The 13,798-nt window shown below is 46.2% G+C and overlaps 1 protein-coding gene across 1 annotated transcript in view; it reads left to right on the top strand.

The window, feature by feature from the left end:
* Nucleotides 1-7,537: 7,537 nt before the first annotated feature.
* LOC138839562 (leucine-rich repeat and IQ domain-containing protein 1-like) overlaps nucleotides 7,538-13,798 on the top strand; it is a 36,743-nt gene continuing 30,482 nt past the window's right edge. Inside the window, exons 1-5 of the mRNA XM_070039128.1 lie at nucleotides 7,538-7,829; nucleotides 8,766-8,922; nucleotides 9,400-9,476; nucleotides 9,726-9,767; nucleotides 10,343-10,384. Coding sequence (XP_069895229.1) covers nucleotides 7,608-7,829; nucleotides 8,766-8,922; nucleotides 9,400-9,476; nucleotides 9,726-9,767; nucleotides 10,343-10,384 — 540 coding nt within the window. The 5' untranslated portion in view covers nucleotides 7,538-7,607. The remainder of the gene's footprint in view (nucleotides 7,830-8,765; nucleotides 8,923-9,399; nucleotides 9,477-9,725; nucleotides 9,768-10,342; nucleotides 10,385-13,798) is intronic.

Here is a 13,798-nt window from a genome sequence, read left to right as displayed (position 1 = left end):
CCCTGGGCATCACATCATGATAATTGCATCTGGATGGTCTGACCATGGACAACAGACTGAGTGGGTCCCAAAGGTGTGCACTGGAGTGAGCATCTAGCACAGAAAGAGCTCATGCAGATTATGTGTATCCTCTGACTTGGCATAGACTCGTCCTGAAGGCTGTGCAATGATCTTGACAGCCAAGTAGCTCTCTCCTGGAGACATCTTATTAACCCCTCCACCACACACTCCAGGTGCCCACCCTTATGACATCTCCCATCTAGTGGGAACTCTGCTTATCTTCTTTATTTTTATGCTGGTAGTGGGGCTGGAAATCAGGACCTGGGAGCCATACCTTAGCTTTTTTCTTGCTCAAGGCTGGTGCTCTCTCCCACTTGTGTTGCAGGTCTACATCTGGCTTTTTGCCACTAGAAAGAATGCTGGACCCCTCCCCCTCTTTCTATGTGCCCTTTCTATATGCCTCAAGCATCCTCTCCCAGTTAGAAGTGGGACTGGCCTGGAAGTATCCATTTCTTGTCCTGCCTCCTTCTTGTCCTGTACTTAGCTCACAATAATGTCAGATTAATTTCTACTGGACCATGTACAGGACCATTGTTGAGAACCCATTAAAGCTCCACCTGGACAAGGTGCCAGAGCTTCCTGGGCTTCATTTCCCAACAAGGCCTATTTTATATGGGCCAGTTCTTGGGCTTGACCTCAGGTCCTGGGCTCTGTCCTTGAGTTTTTTTTCTGCCCAAAGCTAGCATTCTACCAGTTGAGCCACAGCTCCACCTCTGGCTTTTTGGTAGCTAATTGGAGATGAGAGTCTCACAGACTTTTCTGTCCAGGCTGGCTTTGAACAGCAATCCTCAGATCTCAGCCTCCTGTGTAGTGTGAGCCACTGACACCTGGCTCTCACATGACCTTTCACTGTGTTGACAGATACCGTGACCTCCTCCTGTGACTCCAGCTAGTGTCAAAGTGTTTGTGAGCCCGCAAGCCAGTCAACAATGAGTCAGGTCAGGTTTCCCACACAGTACAGAGGTCCAGTAGTGGACTGGCCTCTCTCTGGCATCTGTGAAGTCCCTCCCACAGTAGGAAATCCTCATGGTGAATGAGAATCACAAATTCTACTGGTTAGTGTCAAACTCTTGAGTGACCATGGGCCAATTTCACCCAAGTTATCCCAGTAGTGCTTGGACAGACTCACTTCTCCACCTCCAAACCAGAGACAAATCTGCACTTCCTTCTGTTTTCAGTACCCCCATTTCCTCCCATATATTCCTGCTGCTGTGTCACCTACTGGGATGTGATCAAGGTCTATGATAATATGGAGAGAAGACACTATTTTTCATATTTGTTTTATTATAAAAATACCATACAGAGGGGTTACAGTTACATGAGTAAGGTAATGAGTACATTTCCTATTGAGCCTTGTTACCTCCTCTTTTGTTATTCCCCTACCATCCCTTCCCTCCCCAGATCCCTCTCTCTTCCCTCTCCTCCACAAAGTTGTAAAGTTCATTTTCAACGTAGTGTTATGTATATCTCATTGTTATAATTGGTCAACCTCTATCTGTATTTAAACATTTTGTTATTTCCCTGCCCCTCCCCAAATTAGAAAAAAAAATTATATACAAGATGCAGGGCACCAGAATCAAATACAGTGAAAACAGGGGTTACACTGTGGGGGAAGAACATGCAAAAGAAACAAAAAAATCACATAGTACATTGTAAGTACATTAAAAACAATAACAAGAAAGGAAAAACCACTTGTGTCTCTATCTTGGGGTTCATTTTCTAAACATCATCTTATATGTTCATATGTACATAGCTTTGACCTTTTCTACTTGCTTTACACATGTACTAGTTATTGAAAATAAGGGAAAACATGGGACCTATGTTTTGGCCTTGCTTACTTCACTTAGTATAATTTTTTCCAAGTCTTTCCATATCCTAACAAATGGGGCAATGTCATTCTTTCTGATGGAGGCACAGAATTCATATCTATCTATCTATCTATCTATCTATCTATCTATCTATCTATCTATCTATCTATCTATTTATCTATATCACATTTTCTCGATCCATTCATCTACTGAGGGGCATCTGAGTTGGTTCCATATCTTAGCTATGGTAAATACTGCTGCAGTAAACATAGTTATGCTGGTAGCCTTAGTATGGCCTTGTTTGTGATCGTTTGGGTAAATGCCTAAAAGTGGGATTGCTGGGTCATAGGGGAGCTCTATGTGGAGTATTTTGAAGAACCTCCATAACTGCTTTCCAAATTGGTTGAACAAGTTACACTCCCCAACAATGCAGGGTTCCCTCCTGGCCACATCCCCCCCAGAATCGGTTGTTAGAGTTCTTGATTATAGCCATTCTAACTGGGATGAGGTGGAATCTTAATGTTGTTTTGATTTGCATTTCTTTTATGGCTAGAGAAGTTGAGCATTTCTTCATGTGTCTATTGGCCATTCTTACGTACTCTTCAGAGAAGTTACTCTTTAAGTCTTTAGCCCACTTATTTATCAGGTAGTTATTTCTTAGAGGATTTGCTGTTGGGAGATTTAATTTTTTGAGTTCCATGTATATTTTTGATATAAGACCCTTGTCCTTTGTATGACTAGTAAAGATCTTCTCCCAATCCGTGGGTTTTTTTAATTGATCTTGCTAGCTATGTCCTTTGCCATGCAGAAGCTCTGCAGCTTCATGCAATCTCATTTATCCAACCTTTCTTTGATTTATTGTGTCTCTGGGCCTCTATTAAAAAAATTTTGGCCTGTGCCAAGGCACTCTACAGTTTCTACTATTCGGTCATGTAATGTTTTCAGGTTGTCTGCTATCACTTTGAGGTCTGGGATCCATTTGGAGTTGATTCTGATGCATGGTGATATATAAGGTTCTAGGTTTAGTTTTGTACAGGTGCTAAACCAATTTTGCCAACACCATTTACAGAAGACGTTGTCTTTATTCCATTCTATTTTTTAGCTCCCCTATCGAAAATTAGGTGGCTATAGGCCTTTGGATTCATTTCTGGGGTTTCAGTTCTATTCCATTGGTCCTCAGGTCTGTTCTTGTGCCAGGACCAAGCTGTTTCAATTACTATGGCTTTCTAGTAGAGTTTGAAATATGGTATTACTATTCCTTCTGCACTGTTCTTTTTGTTAAAGATAATTTTTCTATTCGAGGTCTTTTATTATTCCATATGAATTTTTGGATGGTTGCTTCTAATTCCTTGAAAAATAAGGCTGGAATATTGATAGGTATAGCACTGAATTTGTAGATAGCCTTGGGAAGTATTGCCATTTTCACGATATTGATCCTCACAGGAAGTTTTCTAAGGGCCAGTCAAGACGCAGATATTTAGGAATCATTGTCAGAGTCCACAGGACTCTTCTTAGTACATGTTCCAGCAGTCAACATACACAAGACCCCAGGCCAGGCCTGCTCACTTTTTCCTCCCAGGAGATTTTGGTAACTGTATCACTCTCTTGTATTTATGGAAAGCCCTTCCCCACGTACCTGCTCCAAGACCCCCAAGTTTCTTTCTGTTTCTGATCTTGCCTCTGCCCCATCATCCATCATAGCTAGTTTTCCCCTGAACTTTTAAAAAAATTTCATTCTGTAGCACCAGCAGACACCAGAGAAAATGAAAACTTATTAATTTGCTCTTCTCCTCTTTCTTCATCTTCCCTTCTTACCCGGGGCCTTACTCACCCCACTTTCCACAAAGCTGTGGCAAGATTCACAAAGAATCCTCAAGAGAAAGAAGGTTCCCTCTTTCCACTGGTTTCCTAATGAGATGCTATATGTATTTCCATTTAACATGCACATGGGGTCCGCCATCTAGCTGGGGGTCAGCATTTCTGTGTTCTCTAGATGGTTCTTGTGGCCTTTCCAGATCTGGTGAATGCAGATTTGCCTCCCGGTGACCTGAAAGAGATCACCAAAATCTAGTTCCTGGCTGCCATGTAGGATAGGGATGATTCTGACAAAGTCTCAAGTGAGGCGCTATCTCCCTTGGGTGGCAGAAATTTGTACCTGCTGTGCCTGGCAATCTCACCCTTTGTAGGTCTATCTTCCCTGAAGTCCAAATGCCACCCTAGCTACTGTGTCCCTGTAGGACTGTGGTTGGATACCAGAAAAGACTCAATATCTACTTCTGGATTGGAGTTTTGGAACTGTTACTAATCTCTCCACTGACTGAGCAAATCCTACTTGTATGAGAGTCGGCTTCTTGAGAGTACTACTATCTTCACTCATTTTAATCTGTTACTGCAGTACCAGGGTAGCCTGGAAGCAAGACTGGCCATCCTTTCCCTCTAGAAGACAGAAGTGGTTGTCTCTCTCTTCCATGCACTGCCTTTTCCATTACCTTCAAGCCTAGAATCCTCAACAGAAGGTGGAGGGACTCTGGGCGTGTTGCTCTTCAGTCTCTTGTAGAAGGACTCTGATGTTCCTGTAACATGTGAATCTCTGGAGTGGTGATTACTAGTGCTGAATCACACAAGGACTTTCTTGTGAAAAGTGGTTAGAAATTTCATTTAGAAGAAATTTATTTTTAGTAGGAGAAGTCAGGTCATCTGTAGTCTGAGAATGACCTGCATTGGTTATTTTAAGTGGTGGAGGGGGTTTTGTTTCATGCCCGTGCTAGCTTAGCCTGCAATTCTCCTTCTTGTAGTTCACCTATTGCTGGGAATCACATGCATGCACCACTTTGCCTAGCCACTGTTTTTCACAGGAATTTTCTCTATGCCTACACTTGTGGCCATAACATACCTGGACATTCCTCGCCAAAAATCAGAAATGACCCCACTCCACTTAGAAGAAATGGAAAATGAGGAAATGTGAATATGGAAAGGATTCCTTGGAGACTGAGGAAGATGGGTCTAAAGTTGCCCAAATCTGTGATGTGACTCATCGTGAAAATCTACTACTGCAGGTCTCACCTAACAGCCCCCAGAAGGAGGCCAAAACCATGCCTGACCACTGAGAAGCTGAGGAGGGCTGGCCTCAATCACTGCTGCTGACTAGCTCATGGTTCCTTCACTCAAACAAAAGTCTCAAAAGGAGACCAGGTTTTATGTCAACAAGGTGAAATATCCTGTTGGGAAATAAAGTCCAGGGAACCCTGGCACATGGTCCATGTAGGACTTTACTGGGGGCTTCACGGTATCCCTGTATCAAGGTTAGGACACATGAACTAGCCAGCCTCATTCGGAGCTCATTTTGACCTAAGTAGCATGAGGTGTGACAGGATCAGAGTCTTTGCAGGAATTCCCACTTGTCCTGGCTTGGAGAGGACACTTGGGGAAAAGGGGATGCAGACAAAGAAAGAAATGAGGATATACCTACTCCTTTCCAATAGGATCTAGATGGACTTCTCTGATCTGAGTCTTAGAATCTGCCCATTGCCACTTGTAGACTAAAGGCTCAGCTCCCACCAGTGCCATTAATGTGCATTGCTATAACAATAGTGTCATGGTCATGCAGGTTTCCTTTGACTATGAACAGAGAGACCATGTGTCTCTCTGTTAGCAGGGCTAACAAAGCTAGTCATCAAGGGTTGTGTGAAAAGGGACTCAAGCCTGATTCACAGCAATACAGACAAACTGATAGGGAAAAGGAGGAAGCCCATAGTCTGTCATCACTGGTCCTTATACATTTTCGGGGGGTGGGGGAAAGACCGTTTGTGGGGTGTACAGGCTTCATAATGACTACTTGATTACTACAGTAATCAACCTCATGTAGCAGTAGGTCTATGATGGTGGTGTTGTATTGATGTTCAGGGTGTTTTCTACCAGTGGGATGTCAAAACTCCTTTCTTGTCAGGCACTGGTGGCTCATGCCTGTAATCCTAGCTACTCAGGAGGCTGAGATCTGAGGGTTGTGCTTCAAAGCCAGCCCGGGCAGGAAAGTCTGTGAGACTCTTATCTCCAATTAAAAAAACAAAAAAAAAAAAAACAAACAAACAAAAAAAAAACACCAGAAAACCAGAAGTGGCGCTGTGGCTCAATTGGTAGAGAGCTCAGGGACAGCGCCCAGGCCCAGATTTCAAGAACCACGACGACCACCACCACCACCAAAATCCTTTCTGGGCTGGGCCTCCACATCCACCATTACCCTGAATCCTCGGAAGCCCCTGAGTGAAACTATGGTATTGTCCAACTTTACACATGGGAAGACAAGGCTCAGGGGTACGGCTCTCTTTCTAAACTAGGTACCTGGACTGAAGAATCTGGAAAAGGAAAAAGGAGGACACACCCTCTGACCACCAGGCTCCGCCCTCACCCACTGGCTCATCGATCTGTCCATCACGGGAACCCAGGGAGGTTAGCTGCCAAGAAGCTATTCTAATTCCTATTGGCTAGGGCCGTGGGTGGCATGACAACAAAATGTGACTTGGCTGGCAGAAGGCAGGCCAATGGGATGGCCATGTAGTGTCCACGAAGGCAGGAAAGCCTGGCGTTATTGGATGCAGACGTTCGTGGCTCCTGCGGTAACGGGCATCTGTGAACGTCACTCTGGTCACGCGGTGACCACACCAACGGTCTCCCCAGCTAGACGCTGGGGATATGAACTCTCAGCGTGAGATGTTTGGCCGGGGACGCGGTTTAGGGGCGGAGGGTGGGAATCGCTTCAATGTCTATAGGGGCCGCCGAGGAGGTCCCAAGGCACCTGGTCTCGCCCGTGATTCAGGACCTCCACAAATAGTCAGAGGCCACCCTGAGCCTCAAAGCTACAGGTTTGAGTCAGAGCCCAAGTTAGAAACAGTCTCGTCAGGAGCAGCTGAAATTCAGGGTGGCAGGGGAGAAGCTAGCTCCTCAGCAAAAAGGAGGAAGGGTACTCTGTGTTCAGTGGTCAACTTCAATGTTGAGGCTACACTCAAGGATCACAGGACCTACCATGTGGCACGAGGCCAGGTCAGAATCCCTAGACAGGAAAGCTGTGCTGCCAATGTGTCTGCAACTTGGGCAGAAGCAGCCCCAGCCCCTAGGGGGAGAGGTGCACTGGCCCCCAGGGGGACAAGCACTCTGGTCCCTAGCCTCATGGAATCACAGCAGGCCTCTGCCACTGCTCCACAGCCCATTAAGTCCAAGCCTCGCAGAGCTTGGGAGGAGAGAAAGAAAGCCAGAGAAGCTAGCAAGCTGGCCAGCCAGAACATCCAGTGGTCCTCCTCTGACAATGAGACTTCAGAAGAGTGTCAAAGGAAGCCACGGAGGAAGCCACAGAGAAGGCTGCCCCATACACTGAGTCGTAGACGCCCAGCTGATTCTGAGAGCCCCAAGGAATCAGAAGGCATAAGTGGAAGCTCTGATGACCACACTGAAGATATGCCTGATGATTCTCTACCCCTTTCTCCCGGGGAGCTAAAGACAATCAAAGAAAGGCAGAGATGGCTGGAAGAAACTTCCTGTAAGACAAAACAAAGTGTGATCAAGGAATACCCAGGAGCTGCTTCTGCTTCTGCTACTGCTGCCGCTTGTGCTGCTGCTGCTGCCGCTCCTGCTACAGGTGACATGCCCAGGGCCAATCTTACAAAGAAAGTGGCTGAAGAGAAGAAATTCCCAGAGGGTCCTTCAAGAGTTACTCTGGGGAGAAGCACCCCTTCTTGGAGGCAGATAATGAAGACACCTCCCCCAGAAGCAGCTGCATCTGCATTACCCCCGATCTCAGGTGTTCCTCCATTTGGGGGTTCCAAGGCACCTTCCTCTCTGCATCCTAGCCCAAAGCAGTACAAGCAAGACAGCAATCTAAAGAGATATGGGGGTTGGAGGAGAAGGAAGTCCTGCTCAGTGGCTAGAGAAGATGATGAGGCAAATAGAGATCCTGGTCTGCAGGCCCAGGTGAGTAAACCATCTTCCCCCTCCTCTCACCATGCACCTCCCTTCACCAATGCACGCATCTTTGCCTACATTCCCCCTGCTTTTTGTTCAGGGGTTGTTACTGGTGGTCCATAGGCATTAAAATGCCCAATCCAGGGTCCTTGTCCTATGGGGATATCATGAGAGCACTTGCTAGATGCCAGTCTGGGTTTGCCAGGCTCTTCATTTTCTGCCTTTCCAGACAGGGGCTGAGATAGAAGCAGGGCTGGCTGCTAATCTGAGTCTGGAGTCTGCTTAGTCTGGGCTGCGCAGCTTGTATCTCATCAGCCTCCTGATTGCTCCCTCCCAGATCTTCTTTAAGCCTGCCTGGAACTAGTCCTGGTATTTTTCAAACTCAATGCACTTCCTTGGTCGGCTCCGCCTCCTGGCGTGAGGCTGACAGAGGCCGAAAGTGCTAATTAAGTGAGCTTCTCACAATGGATGGAGCTGCATCATATTAAGTGGCTAAGCTAGACTCAAAAAGACAAATACTGCATGATTCTTCAGATGTGCAGAAGGTAGCTATAAAGCAAGTAAATGGACATGACCACAAATGTGAGGCCAATCTGAGGGAACTGGTGGAAGGTGGGAAAGAAGGGCAGGAGAAAGAAGGGGACTATGTGATAGCCAGTATGTGAATCCATAATGAATAGGTCACACTGATAACCATTTAATAAATTGCAAAAAGAGATTTTAAAAAGAGTGGGAAAATAGGAATAAGACAGTAGGCAGTAATAAGGACATGGATATGATTGAAGTATATGAGTTAAGAAGTACTATAATGATACACTCCATTCATAATAAATATTATGTAATAAAACAGTAAACAAAAAGAATGGTAAAATAAGGGGAAAGAAACAGTTGTCTGTTTTCCTTTTTGTCCGTTTAAAAATGCATACTCAGAAATTTTCCTTTTAGCTTTCAAAATACAGGCCAGATCAACCCAACTTGTCAATACATGGGGGAGAAATCAGCGGTGGTTATCACCACACTAGAGACTCACCTGTTCAAATGAAATCACAGCCCTTCCCCCAGAGACAGCAGCGCATCCCACCCACAGGTCCTGCAACTACTGGTGAGTCTTGGGGTTTGTGAGCAGTGGAGGGGACAGGGGTTGGATGATGGAGACATCGATTTCTGTTCCTTCTGGAGGAGAAAGAGGACTCAGGAGAAAGATTGCCTCCTTACCCGGACAGCATTTCCCCAGGACCAATGGTGTGACGACAGGGCTGGTCAGCACATTGTCTCTTAGGTGGGGAGTGTGCAGGAAGATGATTAGTAACGGTGCTCAACTACAATCCAAAAATAGACTTTCAGCACATCAGAACCTTTTCTAGCATCCAGCTGAGAGCCACAGTACTAGAGGGCTTGAGTTGATAGCTTGAGTGACATTTCAGGGTAAGAAAAAGCAGGCTCAGGAAGCAGTGGGGATGCTGGGTACAGCAGAGGCAAATTGCTGCCAGCAGAGGGGGACGCTACCTCATTTGAGAGTCCGCCAGACTCTCAAGAAGTCCTGCCTCCAAGAAAGCTGGAATTTTGTGTTCTATTTCAGATTACCAGGAGCCACCTATGCATTCCCATGGTCCAGAAAGGCCACAAGAACCATCTGGACAACCTGGTTGTGCCCGGGTAATATCTTCTCTAGTCTCTGGGAATGCTAGCCCCAACGAGATGGTGGGCTCCTTGTCCAGGTTAAATTAACATGCACGCTTAATCTTATCATATACCCCTGGAAGAAAGGAAACCACCCTTTCTCTTGCACAGAACTGTAGGATATGGGAGGGGGTGTAAGGGCTCAGGACAAAGCAGAAGATGAAGAGAGAGAGGAGGCCAGCACACTAACTGTTGTCTCTTTTTCCTTCTTCCTTACTGGGCTAGTGTCTGACGCTACATACAGATATAGAGAATCTCAAGGAACGAGTAGGTATGGTGGGGCCCAGGGCAGAGACAGGGGCAGGAGCAAGAAGAGATGCCTGGATGGTTTTGTACTTGGGGCAGGGCCTTCTACATGTACAGATAGCATTACAAAGATTAACATTCCCCTTGGAGAAGAAACCAAGGAGGCTTGTCTTTGAGCCTTCTGTGTCTTGACTGCTGGGTCACGCTCAAAAAGCAGTGTATTGTCAAAACTCAGCATGGATTCTGGCAACCAGTACCAGAGTTCTTCTCTCATGGCCTTTAGAGATACCTCCTTTATTTTCTTTATAAGTGTTGGCTGGAGTGCCTTCTCTGGTATTTATTATATCTTATTTGCCTTTAACTGAATATTTCTGTCATGCCAAAGCCTTGAGAAATCCTAGTTCAATTGTTTACGTATGGAAGAAATTTCAATTTTGAATTCTAGTGATGGGTGGGATCAGTCCCAAAGCTCTTTGACACTAGCTAAGGGAGTCAGTTGGGGGGGGGGGAGGGTTATAAGTTCCCTTGGGGACATCAAGGAGCAAGACAGTGGCATTCCAAATGTGAGAATACTCAGTTATGCTTTTCTGTTTTAGAGGCCATTCAGTCCCTCACTGAGAAGTTCCAGTCGCTGGGAGGTAAGTGTTACTCCAACTTTCCACTTCTCAACATTTGAAGAGAGTCTCAGGCTGGCCTCAATTCTTCTTGGTTTCACAGAATGAACACACCATCTTCAAGAGATACAGCTAGTACCTGTAGTCCAAAGTTGTCACCCACCTTCTTCAGTTGAGTTCTTCTTCATCCAGTTTGTCCTTTTGACCCCTTGTTTAAGCCCTACAACCCCAGTTCATAACAGCTTTAAATTAAAATGCATTTTGTTTTCCATGGTCTCCTCTCTGTCTCTCTCTGTGTCTCTCTCTGTGTCTGTGTCTTGCTCTGTCTCTGTCTCTGTTTCTGTCTGTCTCTCTGTCTCTCTGTCTCTTTGTCTCTGTCTCTCTCTGTCTCTCTGTCTCTCTGTCTGTCTGTCTCTCTCTGTCTCTCTCTGTCTCTCTGTCTCTCTGTCTCTCTCTGTCTGTCTGTCTGTCTGTCTGTCTGTCTCTCTCTCTCTCTCTCTCTCTCTCTCTCTCACACACACACACACACACACACACACACAGATGCACACGAGAAGGGTAGGGAGTTGTCCAGTCTCAGAGTAGAGAAGGGAGAGTACCACTGGCATTGTAGGGGAAGGCTTTTTTTCCTAGGGGTTTCCAAGCCTACTTCTGAGCCAGGAGCTCTACACTCACATTTACTTTGGTTTCCTCAATCTGAGTTCTGGATGGATTTGTTGTGACCAAAGTAACTTACTGCCCTCTGCTAACACCCTTCTTTCCAGGAGCTGAAAAGCCCCTTTCTGAGCTCCAGCCCCACCTGCATCTCCTACTTGTTTTTGCTGTCTTGCTTCTCCCCTCTCAGCCTTCTTTTCTGTCCTCAGCAACACTGATCTCTCCCATAGCTCTCTACTGGTGTCTCTCCCATAGAATCATTACAGCAGGTATTGTGTGTGCAGTTCTGCTCCATTTTTCACTTTAGAACTAGCTCTTTCTCTGGACTCAACATCTACTCATGGTGGCACCACACTGATACACTAAAGTTAGTTAGAATTGTTCATTGTTTTCATTTCCTGCTGAGACCTCATCTTGGAAATTCATACTTGCTGATTTTGTATTCCATATCCTAAGAGACCCTGATAACATTACATTCAGTGGCTGATCATCAGGAATATATAGAAATATGGGAGGAATCATCTGTGGGTATTTGGTACAGAAAAAAGTAGATGTTAGTCTCTGGATTGGAGATAGAGACAAGTCTCTCCTAACACCACTAGGCGAACTTGGGTGAAATCGTCCTCCAGCAGCCAGAATAGACGGCAAACAAACAGTACTGCCATATTCACCAAGTGCTGAACCAACAACCAGACCTTCTGCAGACAATTCACTCTATGGCCTTAAGTTTAAAAAGTGTCAGTCGTTTTGTAATGATTCATGCTTATGTGCATGAATGGTCCCATCCATGTACTTGTTCACATTTAGCTGTGTATCCTAGCTCAATTTTTCTAGACTGCCTCCAGCGACGACAGTGCATTCTCTGTCTCTGTCTCTGTCTCTCTCTCTCTCTTTCTGTCTCTCCCTCTCTCTCTTTCTGTCTCTCCCACCTTCCCTCCTTCCCTCCCCCCTCTCTCTCTGTGGGTGTGGGTGTGGGTGGGTGAGTGTGCACACACATGCACATGCAGGCATTCACCAATGTTGAGGCTTGAACTCAGGGACTGGTTCTGTCCCTGAGCTTATTTACTTCCACTTGAGCGACAGCTCCACTTGCAGCTTTTTTAAAAAATAGGGCTTAATTGGATATAAGAATATCACAGAGATTCATGCTCAAATTATATTTGAGTCATGATCCTCACATCTCAGTCTTCTAACTAGCTATGGCTAACAGGCATGAGTCAGTAGCCCCCAGCCACAGGACTTTTTCCCCCCTGATTTCATGTCCTGGCATTACCTTTACCACAAGACAGTTGGGATGGCTTCCTCAGCCCTGGCCTCTGGCTCAGTAGGTCTGACAGTCAGTACAAATCTATGTCTGAGTGAGTAGAGTCAAGGGAGAGGAAGGAAGTGGCAATAAACACTGAACACTCACAAGACTGGGTGTTTACATACAGAGCACAAAGGAACCCAGAGCATTCGAGGTTCATTGGTCTGTTGGCCTGGCTGTGTGTGCTTGCAAATAAACCTCTTCTGTCCTGAGGGGGAATGGTGTGATTCAGTAGAGACAGGGCCTCCAATTTGCAATGGTTCAAATGGGTGCATGGCATCTGTCTTTCACCAATGGGGATTTCCAAGGTATAAAACATGAAGGGCATGGGGTAGGATGAAGCTGAAGTCTTCAAACCCAAGGAGAAGTTCAGTGATTTCAAAATGTTGGCATTGTGGCATATTTGGTTGAATGGGATGTTTAAGTCCTCCTGGTGGATGCATGATGATGTGCAGGCTGGCTTCCTCAGAGCAGCTGTTTCCCCTGTTGTTTGTAGTAGAATGTTCCCATGGGAGACCACCATACCCAGAGGGAAATGGTAACAGGTAGGATGGGCCCTGGAGCATGGGTCAGGCTCGGTACCACCCTGCCTATCTATTCACTCTGTGTCCCTTCTGGTCCCTGTGTCTCAGAAAGTCACACCCTGAACATTGGGTAGGACAAATCATCACTTCAGAGCCAGAATAGATTAGCCATTCACTTTAATCCTCTACCTGAAAGGTGGGTCTGATCATGTAAGCTATGACTGACCTCTCTCCAGGTGGTTAACTCCTCAAAAGGTTACACAGAAGATTGATGTCTGAGTGAAGTCGTTTGACACAGACTCTGGCACCGAGGCTCTGCCACCAGACTTCTGGGCTAGTTGCAAGTAGGCTATGCTCCAGGCTGGGCCCTACGTTGGAAGGCATGGGGCAATTACCAACTGGTGACAAGGATGGTGTAGAATCCTTGGGAACGAGCTTTGTCAGCCCTGCCATCTCCCTTCAAAGACATGGTCTCCTTGCACCGTATTCAGACTACTCTCAAGTTACTGTAGGGTGCTCAGCACAGGCAGTAGTCAGAGCTGAGCCTTTGTTCTGGACAGGAGTAAGGGTCAGAATCAGTCTCAGGTGAGAGTAGCCCATCCGGACCTCCTGAGACAGAACGATGTGGGAACTCTCACTTCTTTCTGTATCTAGACCCCTTTCCATCATGTCCTCTCCCAGCCACTAGTGAGACTTCCCTACTGAGCCCCAGGTCATGTCCTGCCTCCTACGATACAACTCAGCTTACATGAGTGCAGAGTGAGGTTGGCAGGGCTCTTTGTGAGAGTAGGAAAGGAGCCCGGCTGGCGAGACAATCAGGGCAAAGGCCTGCAGCCCTCACTGTGGCCTGAACAGTTCTCCACACAGGCCCCTAGGCATCACATCACCAAGGCCTTGTGCAGGTGCACGTGCAGGTCCCTGGGCATCACATCATGATAATTGCATCTGGATGGT

Source organism: Dipodomys merriami, unplaced genomic scaffold (assembly GCF_024711535.1).
Source record: "Dipodomys merriami isolate MVZ:Mamm:240054 unplaced genomic scaffold, mDipMer1.0.p SCAF_3, whole genome shotgun sequence".
Lineage (NCBI taxonomy): Eukaryota > Metazoa > Chordata > Mammalia > Rodentia > Heteromyidae > Dipodomys > Dipodomys merriami.
The sequence above is the reverse complement of the archived record's forward strand: the minus strand, read 5'-3'. Positions and strand labels throughout refer to the sequence as shown.